The sequence below is a fragment of the Pelophylax lessonae genome (genome assembly GCF_965119305.1).
Source record: "Pelophylax lessonae genome assembly, chromosome: 2".
In the NCBI taxonomy this organism is placed as follows: Eukaryota; Metazoa; Chordata; class Amphibia; order Anura; family Ranidae; genus Pelophylax; species Pelophylax lessonae.
In genome coordinates, this window is record NC_138769.1 from 110,050,721 (window position 1) to 110,066,908 (window position 16,188).

The 16,188-nt window shown below is 45.2% G+C and overlaps 1 protein-coding gene across 1 annotated transcript in view; it reads right to left on the reverse strand.

Moving 5' to 3' along the window:
• Window positions 1–16,188, reverse strand: part of FANCB (FA complementation group B) — a 110,533-nt gene that overhangs the window by 40,513 nt on the left and 53,832 nt on the right. The window contains exons 5-6 of the mRNA XM_082246725.1: window positions 7,469–7,597; window positions 3,891–4,054 (exon numbers count right to left, since the gene is read on the reverse strand). Of these exons, the coding sequence (XP_082102851.1) occupies window positions 3,891–4,054; window positions 7,469–7,597 (293 nt within the window). The remainder of the gene's footprint in view (window positions 1–3,890; window positions 4,055–7,468; window positions 7,598–16,188) is intronic.

A 16,188-nucleotide genomic window follows, 5' to 3' on the forward strand; every position in this document is an offset into this window, starting at 1 on the left:
CACACAGAGCTCATCTTAGCAATTGAAGTTTACAAGCTGCAGAATGCTGCAAGCAGGCAGCTAGGTGTATTTTATTGATGGACTTTTAAATTGTTTTAATAAATTCTTCTGATTGTAATTTGCATAAATTACAAAACAGCACACCTAAAACTGCTCAGCAGAGCCCGGTGCAGAAAATATACAAAGCAAGGGAAAAAAGTCCCACCATGTAAAAGCGGTCATGTAGGGCCTCTGACAATAGTTGTAAAAATACAAAATAATATAAAAATAGAAAAAATTAAAAGTAAAAAACAAAACAATGAAGGATACTAAGCTCTAGTGGGAACCACCCCTGCCACCATTCCAAAAGACATACCAAGGTTGGCAGTGGCAGTGACAGAGTCAGGACATCGTCTTAATACAGCCTGACAACTCCGACCAGAACCCCTGGACCACCAGACAATACCAGAAGATATGGCCAAACATGGCCATAGCGCGCGAGCAGTGCAAACACTGAACAAACTGAGGGGTAAATGGTGGATCATTTAGCCTAGATAAATCTTGTTTAAAAACTTTAAATGTATCAGTCTGTCCCTGGCCGACACCAAATGGGATAATGGAACTAGAGAGGCTGTGTATTTTTATTAAAAAAAGTATGTATGACCCACACTGGCGCACTGCTGAGAAAATATACAAAAACTGGGAGAGTTTTCATCTTAATAAGATTTATTCACACTAGGAAGGAGAGGGTTAAATTCTGCTTCAATCTTACGTTTCAAAAAGGCTGACAATGGAAGGATACTAAGTAGAGTCCTTCAAGCCCTAGTGGGAACTGCTTCCTCCACCATTCCAAGAGACACACCAAGGTTTTCAATGGCAGTGACGGAGTCAGTACATCGTATTAATACAGCCTGACACCTCTGACCAAAACCCCTGGATCACCGGGCAACAACAGAAGGTGAGGCCAAACATGGCCAGAGTGTAGAAGCAGTCCCAACACTCTGCTGAAACTGAGGGGTTAAAATAAATCCTGTTCAAAAATCTAAAATGTATCAGTCTGTCCCTGGCCGACACCAAATGGGTAAAAGGATAATCCCACATGTCCTCCCAGTCCTCCCCCTGCAAATCTGGGACTTCCTTGACCCATTTTGACCTACACTTAATAACTAGAGGAGAGGTAGGAAATAGTTCATATATATTGTACGGGATCAGAGGGGTGAAAAGCCGGCTCAGAGACAGTCCAGTGAAATTTAATGTGCTTTTATTCAGCAAAACAAACAGAAAATGATAGGCTTGTCTTGAAATAATATTCCACAGCAGGGTAAAGCACAGTCTTTGCAGCAAGCAGGCTTACAGGCAAGTTATAACACAGCTCTAGGCAGAGCTACAGTCTCTCTCTCTCTCCTAAGACTTGGCTCACCCAATACAGGTCACAGACAACAATGGCACTTCCCTCTCAGCTTGCTGGTATCTTCACTCCTAGCAAGCAGCTCTCAACAAACAGCTCCGCACACAGCTCCACTGAAACTTTTAGACCAGGTGCTTAATAAGCAGGTCTGCAAGGGAAGTACCTGCCCTCTATAATTAACCCTCTCTTCAGCCTGTCCCAGGCTGACTCTCTACAATATATATATATATATATATATATATATATATATATATATTGTAGAGAGTCAGCCTGGGACAGGCTTAAGAGAGCGTTAATATACTGCTGATCCCCCTCCTATCCCCCTAATATACTGCTGACCCCCCCTGGCCCCCTCCCCCCTAATTCAATGCTGATCCCCCCAGCCCCTTCTCCCTAATACAATGCGGATTCCCACCTTCCCCCTAATACACTGCTGACCCCCCCCCCTCGGCCCCCTCCCCCTAATACAATGCTGATTCCCCCCTGCCCTGTATACAATGCTGTTCCCCCCAGCCCCCTCCCCCTAATACGATGCGGATTCCCCCCTCCCCCTAATACAATGCTGATTCCCCCTCTCCCCCTAATACAATGCTGTTCCCCGCCAGCCCCCTCCTCCTAATACAATGCTAACCCCCGTCCCCCTAATAAAATGCTGACCCCCCCCTAATACGATGCCGATTCCCCCCCCTAATACAATGCTGTTTCCCCCCTCCCCCTTATACAATGCTGTTTTCCCTCTAGTTTTGGGGGGGGGGGGGGGGTGGGGATCAGCATTGTATTAGGGGGAGAGGGGGGGGGCAGGTCAGCATTGTATTAGGGGGAGGGGGGGTAGATCAGCATTGTTTTAGGGGAAGGGGCGATCAGCATTGTATTAGGGGCCCTAATATGCTGATTCTTCCCCCCCCAAATGCAATACAAGAGAATGAGGTCCCCCCCCCCCCCCCAGCCCATTTACACTTACCTGGCTGTCTACACGTGGCAGCTCAGGCTCCGCTCCACTCAGTCAGTCAGACAGTGTGATGACCTCCTGCTGCGATGATTCTGCGCTGGCCCCTGGCATCTGAGTGGGAGGGATCAGATGCCGGCACCGTCATGCAGTCAGGAGATGATCCGCAGCCGCCCACCGCCTAGGACGTCATGCCGCTCACAGCGGCTGGTAGGAAAAAAGATATCTGTCGCTGGAGCGCAGCGGGTCCGCCGAGGCCATCAGCGGCCGTATCAAAGCGGCCCCATCTTAAAGCAGCCCCAGGGCCAGCAGCCCACTGGGAAATTTGCAAGTAACCCGGTAGGCCAGTCCGGCCCTGTTGGGACCCACACCGGCGCACTGCAGAGAAAATATACAACTGGGAGGATTTCCATCTTAATAAGATTTATTCTCCTTCGATCTTGCGTTTCAAAAAGGCTAACAATAGTGGAAGATTGAGAGCGATGTAATTGACCTGTACTCCTAAATAGGTGAACTGCGAGACTCACTGGAGTAGTAAATGCCCACCTATCACATTTTTGATACCAGGGTCCGATGGGAGGATAGTTGATTTATTCCAATTAATCCTTAGGCCTAAGTATATTGCAAACACATCCAGAATACAGAACACCGCTTGTAGGGAGGGACCAGGATATTTTAGGAAAAGCACCTTATTTACAAGGCGCCACTCTTAGAAGACCCATTGCCTGGGGCTCATTTATAAGCGAAAATAAAAAAGGGGATAGTGGGCACCCTTGTCTAATCCTCATATCAATGGAAAAAAAAGGTGGAGAGAATGGACTATTTTATGGCTGTTTTGGGATGGATATACAAACCAATGTGCTCCAACACCAATTTTCTATAATCTCAATCAATTTAAATATTATAGAGAATAAGTGGGACCACTCCACAGTTGGTGGAAATACCCGGGGGCTCCAAGGTGGACAGGAGCAGGAACTAGGAGTTATGGCAGTCACCAATGGAGCCCCAAGGAATAAAAGACAACTAGTATCCATCTGTAACTAAAACATCTTTGGGTGAAATAACCGTTTAAAACAGGCAGTCTCTGTTTAAACCAGTTGAAGGATAACTAAACCCAATAACACAAATTTTTTAAATTGCAGCTTCCCAGTTTTTAGAAAAGAACAATCATATCTTCCTAGTATAGAATACTAATCTCCCCATCCCCCATGTAATAGAAAATAACAAAAGGCAGACAACCATGGCTCCCTCCATAGTTACACTAAAGGAGTAAGAATAGTCACCAAGGAATAGAAAATGTGTTTTTAGGATTACTAGATGACAATATAGGAAATAACCCTGAAAAAAAGAAAAAAAAGAAAAGGAAACTAATGCAGCCACCTCATCTAAGGACTGATAATCTGCAATATATTACCATTTTATTTTTGGGTTTAGATATACTTCTATGACAGGTTCTCTTTAAAAACCAGCCTAATAATTAGAAATATTTAAATGATGCAATCATTAACAATATCTTTATAAAAAAAGATGCACTCATACTTTGGCAATATTACTTACATGTGGGAACATTCTTTCACTTTTATACCAATGACCAGAAAGTCATCAACCACCCGATGCCAAACTTTTTCAACCACATTTTCTGGATCTACAAAAGAAAAATTCCTTCCTGCAGAAAGGTGATGGCTCTTTTCTGTATCATCCCACAGGGAAACCAAATTTTCCTTAAAAGGAGAAAGCACAAAACATAACATTTTTTATGTAGGTTCAAACTGACTTTGGATTTTTACCAAAATTAAAACGTTTTTAGACCCCAAAGAAAACCTTTATTATATTGCAGCTTACCAATTCTTAGATGTGATGGCTGCACTAGTTTTCTTTTTTATGTTTTCTTTCCTTTATTTTCACCTGGTGATCCAGCCAGTAAGTCTGTTTTCTAAAAGCACAAGCTGTCCTTAAAAGGTGAGCTCCAGTCATATTTGTGTTTATTAAAAAAGTCAACAGCTACAAAAACTGTAGTTGCTGACTTTTAATGAACAGACCGTAACCTGTTCCAGGATCCAGCAATGTGCTCACCCGAGCTTTTCTTTTCATTAGTCTTCTGTCACCGGCATCTCAAATGTGGGCACTCGGCTGTCACAGCTTGCTTGCGCATGCTGCGGTGCGCATGGCGAATGGTTCCGCAGTCTTCTGTGGGTCAAAAATGGTGCCGTTTCATCAAGAGGAGGGGGAGAAAAAGGTATTAAAGCGAATATTGCCCTTTGGGTGAAGCTCCGCTTTAGATTGTATTGGTTACAGGGTTGAGACAAACCATTTACTACTGAAAAGGGGGGCTTGTACTGAGTTTGGCGTCATTTTGTTAGTGTATCTAAATCTGCTAGTACATCTAACACTCCTTTTTCCCCAGACTGACAATGCTGCTGTCCAAAAGGTGCCTCCTGTGCTCCTCAATCAAGAGTAGAGGCACCCTAATACAGGAATGGTTGCTGGCCAGATCATCAGGTGAAAAACGGGGAAGAATAACTAAAAAAGGAAAACTAATGCAGCCACCACATCTAATGAATGGTAAGCTGCAAGATATTACATTTTTGGTTTATTACCGCTTTAAAGTGATTGTAAAGGCTTGTTTTTCTGTTTTGTTTTTTAAACAACATGTTACACTTACCTGCCTTGTTTAGTTGGTTTTGCACAGAGCAGCCTGGATCCTCCTCTTCTCAGGTCCATTTCTGCTGCTCCTAGCCCCTTCCTCCTGTCAAGTGCCCCAAAGTAAGCAGCTTGCTATGGGGGCACCCAAGCCGAGCTGCAGCTCTGTGTGTCCATTCAGACACGGGCTGTGGTTCTCTCTACTGATCAGCTAACTGACTTTGATTTTCAGCCATGGGAGCCAACTGTGCCGCGGCTGTATCTCAGCCAACAAGAGTCCCAGCTGGCCGGAGGACTAGTGGACTTTGCTGGATAGAGATGGGGTTCAGATAAGTATTAGGGGGGCTAAGAGGGGCTGCTACACCCAGAAGGTTGTTTTATCTTAATGCATAGAATGCATTAAGATTAAAAAACCCTTCTGACTTTACAACTCCTTTAAACAGAACTATAGTATAAACTAGTTGTCATCTCTTAGGTTTGCAATTTTACAAATCTGGAAAACTATGCCCATGATATCTACATGTACAGCTAAAATTCAGGTGTATAAAACAACAGCTCCTCAACATATTTTAGCTCTCTATTTTGAAACAAGATCCAGCTGATGATAAATTGCTTCCTAGTTAAAACTTTGTTGTATTTAAAGCAGCAGATGCTGCGGTGGGAATCCATTTCACATAAAACAGCTCTAAACTTATTGATGGATTGCAGCTTAGCTCATTGCTGTGCTCAAAAGGCAGCATTGCTGGCCAATGTCCAAACATGGGGAGCTCAGATTTCTTTCAGTATCAGCTGGTATTTATCTGTACTTGCAGCTTTCTAAAATACAACATAGAGGATTTATTGCATTTAGTGCAGAGATATACTGCATATGTTTATTTTTTATTTTTCCCCCAAACATACACATTAACCACTTAAAGACCAGGCATTTTCTGTTTACATGTGAAAATCTATTTTTCATTTTTTTTTTTTATGTGCTAGAAAGTTAGTTAGAACCCCAAAACATATATTTTTTTTAAAACAGAGGTCCTAGACTAAAGATGGCTAACCTTGGCACCCCAGATATTTTGAAATTATATTTCCCATTTTGCTCAACTACACTGTTTTGGAAATGTAGTTCCAAAACATCTGGGGTGCCAAGGTTCGCTGTCACAGCCCTAGAGAATAAATTGGTGGGTTTTGCAATTTTTATTGTCACATGGTATTTGCGGAGTGGTTTTTCAAATGCAGTTTTTGGGGAAAAAATATGTTTTTTTTTATTTAAATTGAATTAAAAAGACTAAACATAACACAGTTTTTTTTTTTGTAAAATATAAAACATGATGTCACACCGAGGCAATGGAATGTCCCCTCCCGCTGCCTGTAATAACAACTGGAGCAGCTGCTTAGCCGTGCCAGTTGCTATTTACAATATAGCCGACTGTCTGCTCTAAAAAAAAAACAGTAGCTGCAGCCATCACTCCAGTACAACCATTTGAAGTCAAATGAGGTACCAGATGATTATTTTTATATAGTTTAGATTTTCAAAGAATGTTTAAGGCCCGACTCAGGGCAAAAAAAAAGTTTTCCCTTGTGGTTGGGTTATGCCTGCACTGCAAGGCTTAGGTGTTTGTTTTGTCTACAGCACAGGAAAAAACCTTAGACAAGCCATACATGGTTTGAATTACGCCTGGTTTCTGCTGGACCGGCTGAGATTCGAAAAGTGTGTGGGCAGGCTGAATGTACCAAGTTGATCGATCAACTTGGTTACAACCAGCATGCCAGGTTTTACCTGCAATTATCACTAGCGGCTGCTATAGCCGATAGAAAAAAACGAAATCACTTCCTTTTTACGTCGGGGGCTGCTTCCCCTGCCCCTCCACCAGGAGAAGGCAATGGCTCGACAGGAGGGATTACTGTATCAACACGGTCTGGGTTGATGGGGGGGGGGGGGGGGGGGGGAATTGAGCGATTTAATTTCCTGCAACCACAGAAATTTGCTCTGTGTATGGCCAGGCCTTATACTCTTGTTCCTCCATTCCACCGGAAAAACAGCACTCCTCCACGATCCATCAGTGGCCTGTTCTTGGCGTCCTCACATCCAGAGTGGTCTATGGATCCTGCTCTGGGCTGGAAAATGTCAAGAACAGTCCACTGTTCAAGACCTCTAGACTGCAGCGGAGCTCAGGAGCTGCAGAGACTGGTCTTGTGCAGGGAGGATCAGCTAAGTATTTATATCTCCCTTCACCTACCCAATAGTGTTATTTCTCATTTTCCACAACTTGAGGGCTAATCATTACGTAGTCCAAGATAAGAACTAGGATGACTCTGAGGTAATGAAGTGTGTGGAGGACAAAGGACAGTTTTGGATTTTCCAAAAATATCCACAGTTTTTCTGTACTTGCAGGATCTTTAAAGTGATAAAGCATGAGGAATGGGCAAGTATTGCAGATATTAACTGCACTTTTTTTAATTTTGTGTTGACATACATTTTAAGTCAATGGTAATTGTTAATTTACCTCTTCTGTAGAGTGTATGGTTGTCTCCTTGCCCAGGGACATATTTGTAAATGCCTCACATGATGACTGGAGCACTCGATCTTGAACCTGAAGGTGGTTTTCCATTTCCTCAAGTGATAGTAAGCCAGCCTATAAGTATAGCAGTTAGGAAATATCGTAAAAAGAACACTATGCTAAAATTTTCAGAGCTTCGTAACTGCGAGACAATATGGGGGAGATTTACTAAAACTGGTACACACAGCATCCAGAGCATCTGTATATAGCAACCAGCTGTGCAAAGTAACCAATAAGCTTCTAGAAAATTCCATAACTGATTGGGGCCATTCCAAGCCTTCAGTGTCAGTCTCCCAGGTTTACACTCTGTATTCAGGTGCTGACAGAAATAAAGGTGCATTTCATGAAGTTAGAATATCAAAAATGAAAATCAAAAAGTGAAACTCCAAAATTTATAAAGATGCAGAGTGATATATTTCAAGCATTTCTTTTAATTTTGATGATTATGGCTTACAGCTAGTGAAAATCCAAAATTCTGTATCTCAGAAAATAAGAATTTACAAACGACCAATAAAAAACTAGATTTTGGATTTAGCGTAAAATCCTTTTCTCTGAAGTTCATTGACAGACGCAGCTTCATATTCTTCTTAACCATTGGGTTATGCTGCCCCCTACAGGAGTTGAACACTAGGCAGGAAAAATCGTTACCACGCCTATGGGGAAGTCCCTGGGGGTATACACCCACTCACTCTGCTATAGGCATTCAATTTTGTTGCAAGCAGCGTCAGAAGAAAATAACCCCAACCCAACTCATATATAGAGGGGTGGGTGCTGCGTCTGTCAATGAACTTCAAAGAAAAGGATTTTACTGTAAGTCAAAAATTCAGTTTTCTCTATCGTTCATTGACAGACGCAGCTCCATATTCTTCTTAACCATTGGGAAGTCCCAAAGCAGTATTAACATGAGGGGTGGGAAAACAATGCAGAAAAGAAGGAGGGCGCATGCGCAGCTTCTGACGATGGCGGACGTGTAGCAGGTGAGCTCCGATCCCCGCCGGCTCTTCGCTGCCTCTAATCAGCATCTATCAGCATGGAACTTGCAGAAGGTAAGCTGCATCGTACCCTGAGCCCCTCCAGGTCCCCATGGGAAAAATCGGACAACAAAAACAGGGATATTCGGCACCATTAGAGCCGCGATCGTAGGCCGCAATAGAGAGGTTCCTTACTAGCCCGCAATCCCCGGCCTCAATTACACAGCCGGATCCTTTTGCCGCGATGGATCCATCTTTAGGTCTGAATCATCCAGCTGATCCCCCCATCCCCTCACAGCTTTGGGGGGCTTTGTCCTCATCACCCACCGCTTCCACATTAACCCCGGCCATCCTGGATGAGAAATGGCAGGTGTTCCTACAGCAGATGACCCGACACATGGCTGCAGAAGTGGGTAAGCTTTCCTTGGAACTCAGGGGGTGAAATTGCACATATTGGGGAGCGCACTGACACCCTGGAAAACAAGTTTGATGAACTGGTGCAGTATGTACAAGTATTGGAGGATGAAAATGTTACACTGAAACATTCCATTTCCCAACTCCAGCTTCAGCAGGAGGATCTGGAGAATCGGGAAAAATATAAGTTGACATAGTCTGGCGCTTGGATCATGCACACAGATCACTGGGCCCGAAGCCCCCTGCTGGCGCCAGACCTCGTGATGTTATAGTGTGATTTCATTATTATGACAGTAAGGAGGCCCTAACATTGGCCACACGTAACAAGTCTCAGGTGGACTATAAGGGGGCTAAGATCCAAATCTTTAATGATCTCTCTCCAACTACCCTGAACAAGAGCAGAAACTTGCGACCAGTGACTGCCTTTCTGCAAAAACATTGTGTCCCCTATTACTGGGGTTTCCCTTTCCGCTTGGTGGTCACTAAGGAGGGTACTCTGCACCAAATGCGTGACCTACATGAAGCAGAGGCTTTTATTCGCAACTTGGGCCTTGCACCTATGCCTGAAGAAGATCTTGTGTCGCAGCCCAGTTTGCATCGCCCTGCACCGTCCGCTCCTGGACGCCTGTGGACCCCTGCCAAGACCCCGCAGAGAAAGAATGTTGGGACCCCCCTCCGTCCTCGTCATCTCAAACCGCCAACTTGAACTGCTTCTATTGGTACTGATGTGGAACTTATATCGGCCTGTGACTCCTGCGGCTGACGGCCCTTTTTTTCCGCCCTGCTGGGGTGGATACCCTTTCCCCTCCCATGGGGTTATACGTTGGCTAAGTTCTTTGGTAATATTTATTTTTCGTTTTTCAATAGCTCTGTTTTATGCCATCGTGTTCACGTTTTTTTTTTCTTTTTTCGATCCGCTGAGGAGCCGGCGGGTCTAATCTTTTTCTCGCCCTCGTAGGAGTTTGTCATCTGGAGGCTCCCATGTTGCCCCACAAATACCAGGACCTGGGTTCTGGTCTCCTGGGAGTTCGTGATCTCTCAGGTTTGCTACTGACGTTCCTTTTGACTGTTTTTTGGACTTACATTGTCCTGTTTTTCCTTTTTGATGTTTTTCTTCCTCCTCATTTTTTTCGCTTCCTGGCGAGGCCTTTTTTGGGCTGGGTCTCACCTGGTCACTTTTTCCTTGTGAATCGGTGCCTCTGTGTCGCGTCTGCGGCACAGACTGCATCGGAAACTGTATGTTTAATGATTGTTTTACATGACCAAAATGCATTTATTTTATGGTGTACTGCTTCTGATCGCTGTTTAGACCCCCCCTTTCCATGGCTCTGAGATTTCACTCATATAATGTTAAGGGACTGAACTCTGTGCAGAAGCACTGGTTAGCACTTAAGGAGTTCCGCACTTCGGGTGCAGATGTAATTTTGATTCAAGAGACTCATTTTCGTTCAGATGGTTCTTTTAAATTTGCTTCCAGGTATTTTCCCACTGCCTTCTTGGCCTCTGATCCTTTGGGCAAGGGCGGAGTGGCAGTCCTGATAAAGAAAACATGCCCTATTCGGGTTAAAGATTCCATGTTAAATCCCCAAGGGAGATTTGTGGCATTGGTCTGTGATTATCTGTCCACCTCTTTTACGTTGCTTAATATCTATGCCCCTAATTTGGGTCAATTTGGTTTCTTTGATGACGTTTTTCACTCTACCTCTCACCTGTGGCAACCGTTCACAGTGGTGGGTGGTGATTTTAACCTCATCATGTCTCCGCGTAGAGACCGTCAATCACTGCATAATGACATGCCCTAATGACGGCTCCAATCCCAGGCTAAGGCATTCCGTAGATGTGTCCGCTCTCACAGGCTGTTTGATTCCTGGCGAATCAAGCATTCCGTTCACAAACAGTTTTCTTTCTATTCAGCTGCACATAAAATGCACTCTAGGCTAGATCATTTTTTCATCTCCGCTCCACTTATACCCTGCGTGGTTACCTCTGACATTCTCCCCATCTCCTGGTCGGACCATGCCCAAATCATGATGGAGGTTTCCTTGACCTCCCCACAACCCAAAGCATGTCATTGGAGTCTGAATGATCATCTTCTCCAATCTCAGGAGATCCGGGATAGACTGACCCGGAACCTGCAGGAGTTTTTTTATTTAAATGAGGGTTCTGTAGAGGTGGTGTCCACTTTGTGGGAATCTCACAAGGCTTTTTTTCCGGGGCCTTTGTATAGCAGAGGGCTCCCGTCTGAAGAAACAGACGGAAGGCCTGCGATCTTCTCTTCTGGCCGACCTTCGGGTGGCGGAGTCCCGGCTTGTGAGCTCCCCCACTGTGTCCTCCCTACGTAAAGTAGTGGGTCTCAGGGATAGACAAGTCCTTAGAGCTGTCCAAAATGGTCCTGGTCATGGTCACGTCAGCCTTTTTACGAATACTCCAACAAACCTCATAGGATGCTGGTTAACCAGCTCCATCCCAGGCCTTTTCATTCGGTCCCGGATCTCCTGGTCCGAGCAGACGGTACCCCAACTCATTGTCCTTACAACATGGCTGAGGAGTTCGGTGATTTTTTTAGTAAATTGTATAACTGCCTTACCCCTGAACATCGGTTCAATTTTACCCAAGAAAATTTTGAAGCTTTTTTCAGGACCTGTCTCTCCCCAAACTCTCAGCTGCTGATCTCTTGAAGCTAAACGTGGATATCTCCTTCGACGAACTTGCCTCTACGGTGAAACATTTGCCTTCTCATAAGGCTCCGGGCCCAGATGGTCTACCCTATCTCTATTATAAATCCTTTCTGCCCACCACTGCACCGCACCTCCTTGAGCTCTATCTCTCTCTGTTGAAAGGCAAGATCCCTCACCCCCAATTTACTCACTCCTATATCTCGGTCATCCCCAAACCGGGGGAAAGATGCTTCCCTTCCTGATAATTACAGACCAATAGCACTGTTAAACTCTGACTATAAAATTTTTACTAAAATCCTAGCTAATAGACTCGCTAATGTTGTCCCCAAACTGGTAGATCGGGATCAGGTGGGGTTTGTTCAATCGCGCCATGCTGGTGATAACACTAGGCGCACGGTGGACCTGATCGACCTTCGCGATCGATTCCCCCGTCCAACGCTGGTTCTCAGTTTAGACGCTCAAAAGGCCTTTGATCGTCTCAGCTGGCCCTATCTCTTTTCTACTTTACAAAGATTTGGCCTGAAGGGCCCATTCTACAGAGCCATCAAGGCTCTTTATGCCCCTGTCACTGCTCAGGTAAGATTGTCCTCTGCCTTTGTGTCGCCTCGGTTCTACATGTCCAACGGCACCCGTCAGGGGTGTCCTTTATCCCCTTTACTTTTTATTTTGTGTCTGGAGCCCTTGGCTGCGGCCATTCGCTCCCACCCGGATATTACGGGGGTCCTGATGCGACACAGAATATAAGCTTTCATTGTTTGCAGATGACATCTTGCTGACCTTGACTAATCCTCTGGTGTCCTTGCCTTCATTGTATTCAGTGTTGTCATCTTTTAGTGCTATCTCGGGCTATAAGATCAACACCTCCAAGACTGAAGCCATGCCCCTACATGTCCCCATAGACCTGCTGTCCCAACTGCAGAGTTCGTACCCCTATCGATGGTGTCCCGCTGCCCTTAAGTATTTGGGGGTCCATCTGACTCATTCCCACTCTATGCTATATAACTATCTAACCTAACATAGCTAACTATGTCCCTTTGTTTGGTGAAATTTCTAAATCTCTTAGACAGTGGATGGGTCTCCCATTGTCAGTCTTGGGACGTGTAAATGTGTTAAAAATGTCCATTTTACCCAAATTACTTTACTTGTTTGATACCCTCCCTGTAGCGATCCCCCTGGCCCACCTTAAAGCGTTGCAGAGGTCTTTTCTTAACTTCATCTGGAAAGATGGCAATCATAGGTTAGCTGCTGCAGTGGTGTTTTCCCCGAGGAGGAGGGGGGTCTTGGTGCTCCTGACATTATTAAATACTATTATGCCTCTCACCTCCGTGTGGCGTCCTCCTGGTCTTCCCTGGTGGCCCCCAACCGGTGGTCAGAGATTGAGCGGGGTGAGATCTTCCCGGTCCACCCTTGCTCCCTCCTGTGGTCGCCTGTTTTACATACTGATAGGGTGCTAAGGGAGATGTGTCTGGCTACCATGAGGGTCACCATGGAGGTTTGTCGCAGGTGTTTCCTTAGGTTCTCTCTCTTCGCCATGCCCTCCTTTGACCAGTGTCCTGTTTAACCCTTTGATTCCGGATGGTCTTCAGAGCGGTAGAGTATGGTCCTGGACCCATGCCCCTCTTTTTCAACTTCGCAATCTAGTCCATCCGATGTCTCGCATCTTTTTCTCTTTTGAAACGCTGCGAGCTAAATTTGCACTCCCCAAAACAGACCTTTTATTTCTATCTTCAGGTGCGCCACTTTTTTAGGTCCCTATCGCCCTCTCTGTCTTTAGAGCGGCCGTCCGCATTTGAATACTTGTGTGCACATGGCCCACACCAGGGACATTTAGTATCCACCATTTAGAACATTCTTCACGATGCCATTCCTCTGACTGAAGACTATCATCCCTATATGAAAAAATGGTCCAAGATCTTGCAACTAGGGATGCACCGAATAATCGGCGGCCGAACATTATTCGGCCGAAAATAGAAAAAATAGCACTTTCGGTGTTCGGCCGAATAAGTCAAAAGGCCGAATAATTTTGTGCCGAATAATAGGGCTGAACGATAGTCGATATGATATTGACTATCGTTCTGTGGCCGTAGGCGATATTCATATCGCCGAGGTCACGATATTTACAGGGGGAAGGGACTCGGAGGAGGACAGGAGGACTCACAGACTTCCGTGTTAGGCAGGGGAAGCCGGGACACTTCAGCGGTGAGCATACATACATTACTCACTCGTGCACTGCAACCAGCCCCACACATTCAGTGAGTCTTACTCTCCTCCCTAGTTTTTTCAATGGCACATTCAGGAAGCCAATCACGCCGTGATTAGCTGCACAGCGAACCAATCACGCGTGCCTGCACACCTGATTGGTTCCGCTGTGCCGCTACTCACGGCGTGATTGGCTTCCTGAATGTGCCATTGAAAAAACTAGGGAGGAGAGTAAGACTCACTGAATGTGTGGGGCGGGCTGCAGTGCACGAGTGAGTAATGTATGTATGCGGCTGTGCTCCTTTCCAGGCTCCTACTAGTCCACCTCCAGCCTCCTACTACTACCACTATGAAAGACTGCCTATCACTGTATAATCTGATCGAGTCCACACTGACACTGACTGACTGTCACTGAGTAATTGATGTTACCACATTAACCCTGACCTGCCCAGTGCCCTGTATCTGCAATTAAAATTTACAAGGCTGCCTGCATGCTTCCTGATTTCCATTCCCAGCATCCTTCCCAATCCCTACAGTGTCACTAACATTAACCTTATGGTACAAGGCTGCAGTGTGCACTGAATCCCATTCCCTACAGTAACATTTAGGGAGAGAGAGAGACATGAGAGGACGAGAGAGAGAGAGAGAGACATGAGGACAAGAGAGAGTGAGAGGACAAGAGAGAGTGAGAGGACAAGAGAGAGTGAGAGAGAGACACGAGAGGACAAGAGAGAGGACAAAAAATTGGCAAAATAAATGGAAAAAATGCAAAACACCGCGTTCGGTATTCGGCCTTCGGCCAAACATTTTATTATTATTCGGCTTCGGCCAAGAATTTCATTTCGGTGCATCCCTACTTGCAACGTCCAATTCCTCTACCTCTATGGAGCAAGATTTGGACCTCTGCTTTTAAAGCATCCAGATGTGTGGTGCAGAGAGAGACCACCTTAAAAATTATTCTTTTTTTGGTACAGTACCCCAGCTCGTCTCCAAAAAATGAATCCTGCTTTGTGAATAAAGGGTAGGGTGATGGCGCTGCCTATAGGTGAGGTTTAAAAACGTAATAAACACATAAATCATATATTCAAATAAGGTGACTGTTGCAAATAAATAAATAATCTCTTATAATGTGCAAATCAATTAAAGTGCTAAGAAAAATAAGGTGCTAAATCAGTGCAATGTTGTCGTGCACATGCAACAATTCCCAACTGTATAGAACAGTGTAATAAAAGTGCTAGGAGTGCTAGTGGAACTGATATGTATAAATATAATTTTTTAAAAAAGAACGAGTGGTATATAATAAAAACACAGTACAAATACGTGCTAATGTGCTATAAATGTGAATAGTCCAAATTATAATAATATTTATAGTCCAGTGGCTAGGTATACTGTAAGGAATGTCCGAAAGGGTTTATTTATATAGATATAGAGCTGGGTGGGTAGTTGGTGAAAATCATACAAATACCAGAGGGTGACCCCGTGCTGTGTGGTAGGGTGCTGTGTGGTAGGGTGCTGTGTGATCCTTTCTGGTAAAAAAGCTCACTCACCAGAAACACCCACCCCACACAGGGGTATAAGGCGGGTGTGTAAAGGTCAAAAGGTCTCAATGTCTCCCCTCCTTCTGGATCAGCAGGTCCCTAGAGTAGCCTTGGAGGTATCCCTGGGGTGCTCAATAGGTCCTGGAGGTATCCCTGGAGGTCCTAACCGGAGATGTCCCTGGGGTACTAGTGGGTCCTGAATCTCCTATAGGCAGGGGATGTTCTGAGGGGTCCGCCAGGTGTAACTCATAGCCGTGTACTGTACGCATTTCGTAATCAATACGTCCTCAGCAGCCTGGCTGCTGAGGACGTATTGATTACGAAACGCGTACAGCGTGTCGCGTCACTTCCGGTTCCTGCACATCGAGAACGAGGCTTGGACAGCACTGCGCTCCATACTCTTATCCGTGCCCATTTAACTACTTCTGATTGTGAGTACCCCTCTGTTGTTTACTTAATAAACTATCCAAACGGTATTACGCTATGTGGTTTGTTTATCCATTATCCCCTGGTACACGGCTATGAGTTACACCTGGCGGACCCCTCAGAACATCCCCTGCCTATAGGAGATTCAGGACCCACTAGTACCCCAGGGACATCACCGGTTAGGACCTCCAGGGATACCTCCAGGACCTATTGAGCACCCCAGGGATACCTCCAGTTAGGACGCCCAAGGCTACTCTCGGGACCTGCTGATCCAGAAGGAGGGGAGACATTGAGACCTTTTGACCTTTACACACCCGCCTTATACCCCTGTGTGGGGTGGGTGTTTCTGGTGAGTGAGCTTTTTTACCAGAAAGGATCACACAGCACCCTACCACACAGCATGGGGTCACCCTCTGGTATTTGTATGATTTTCACCAACT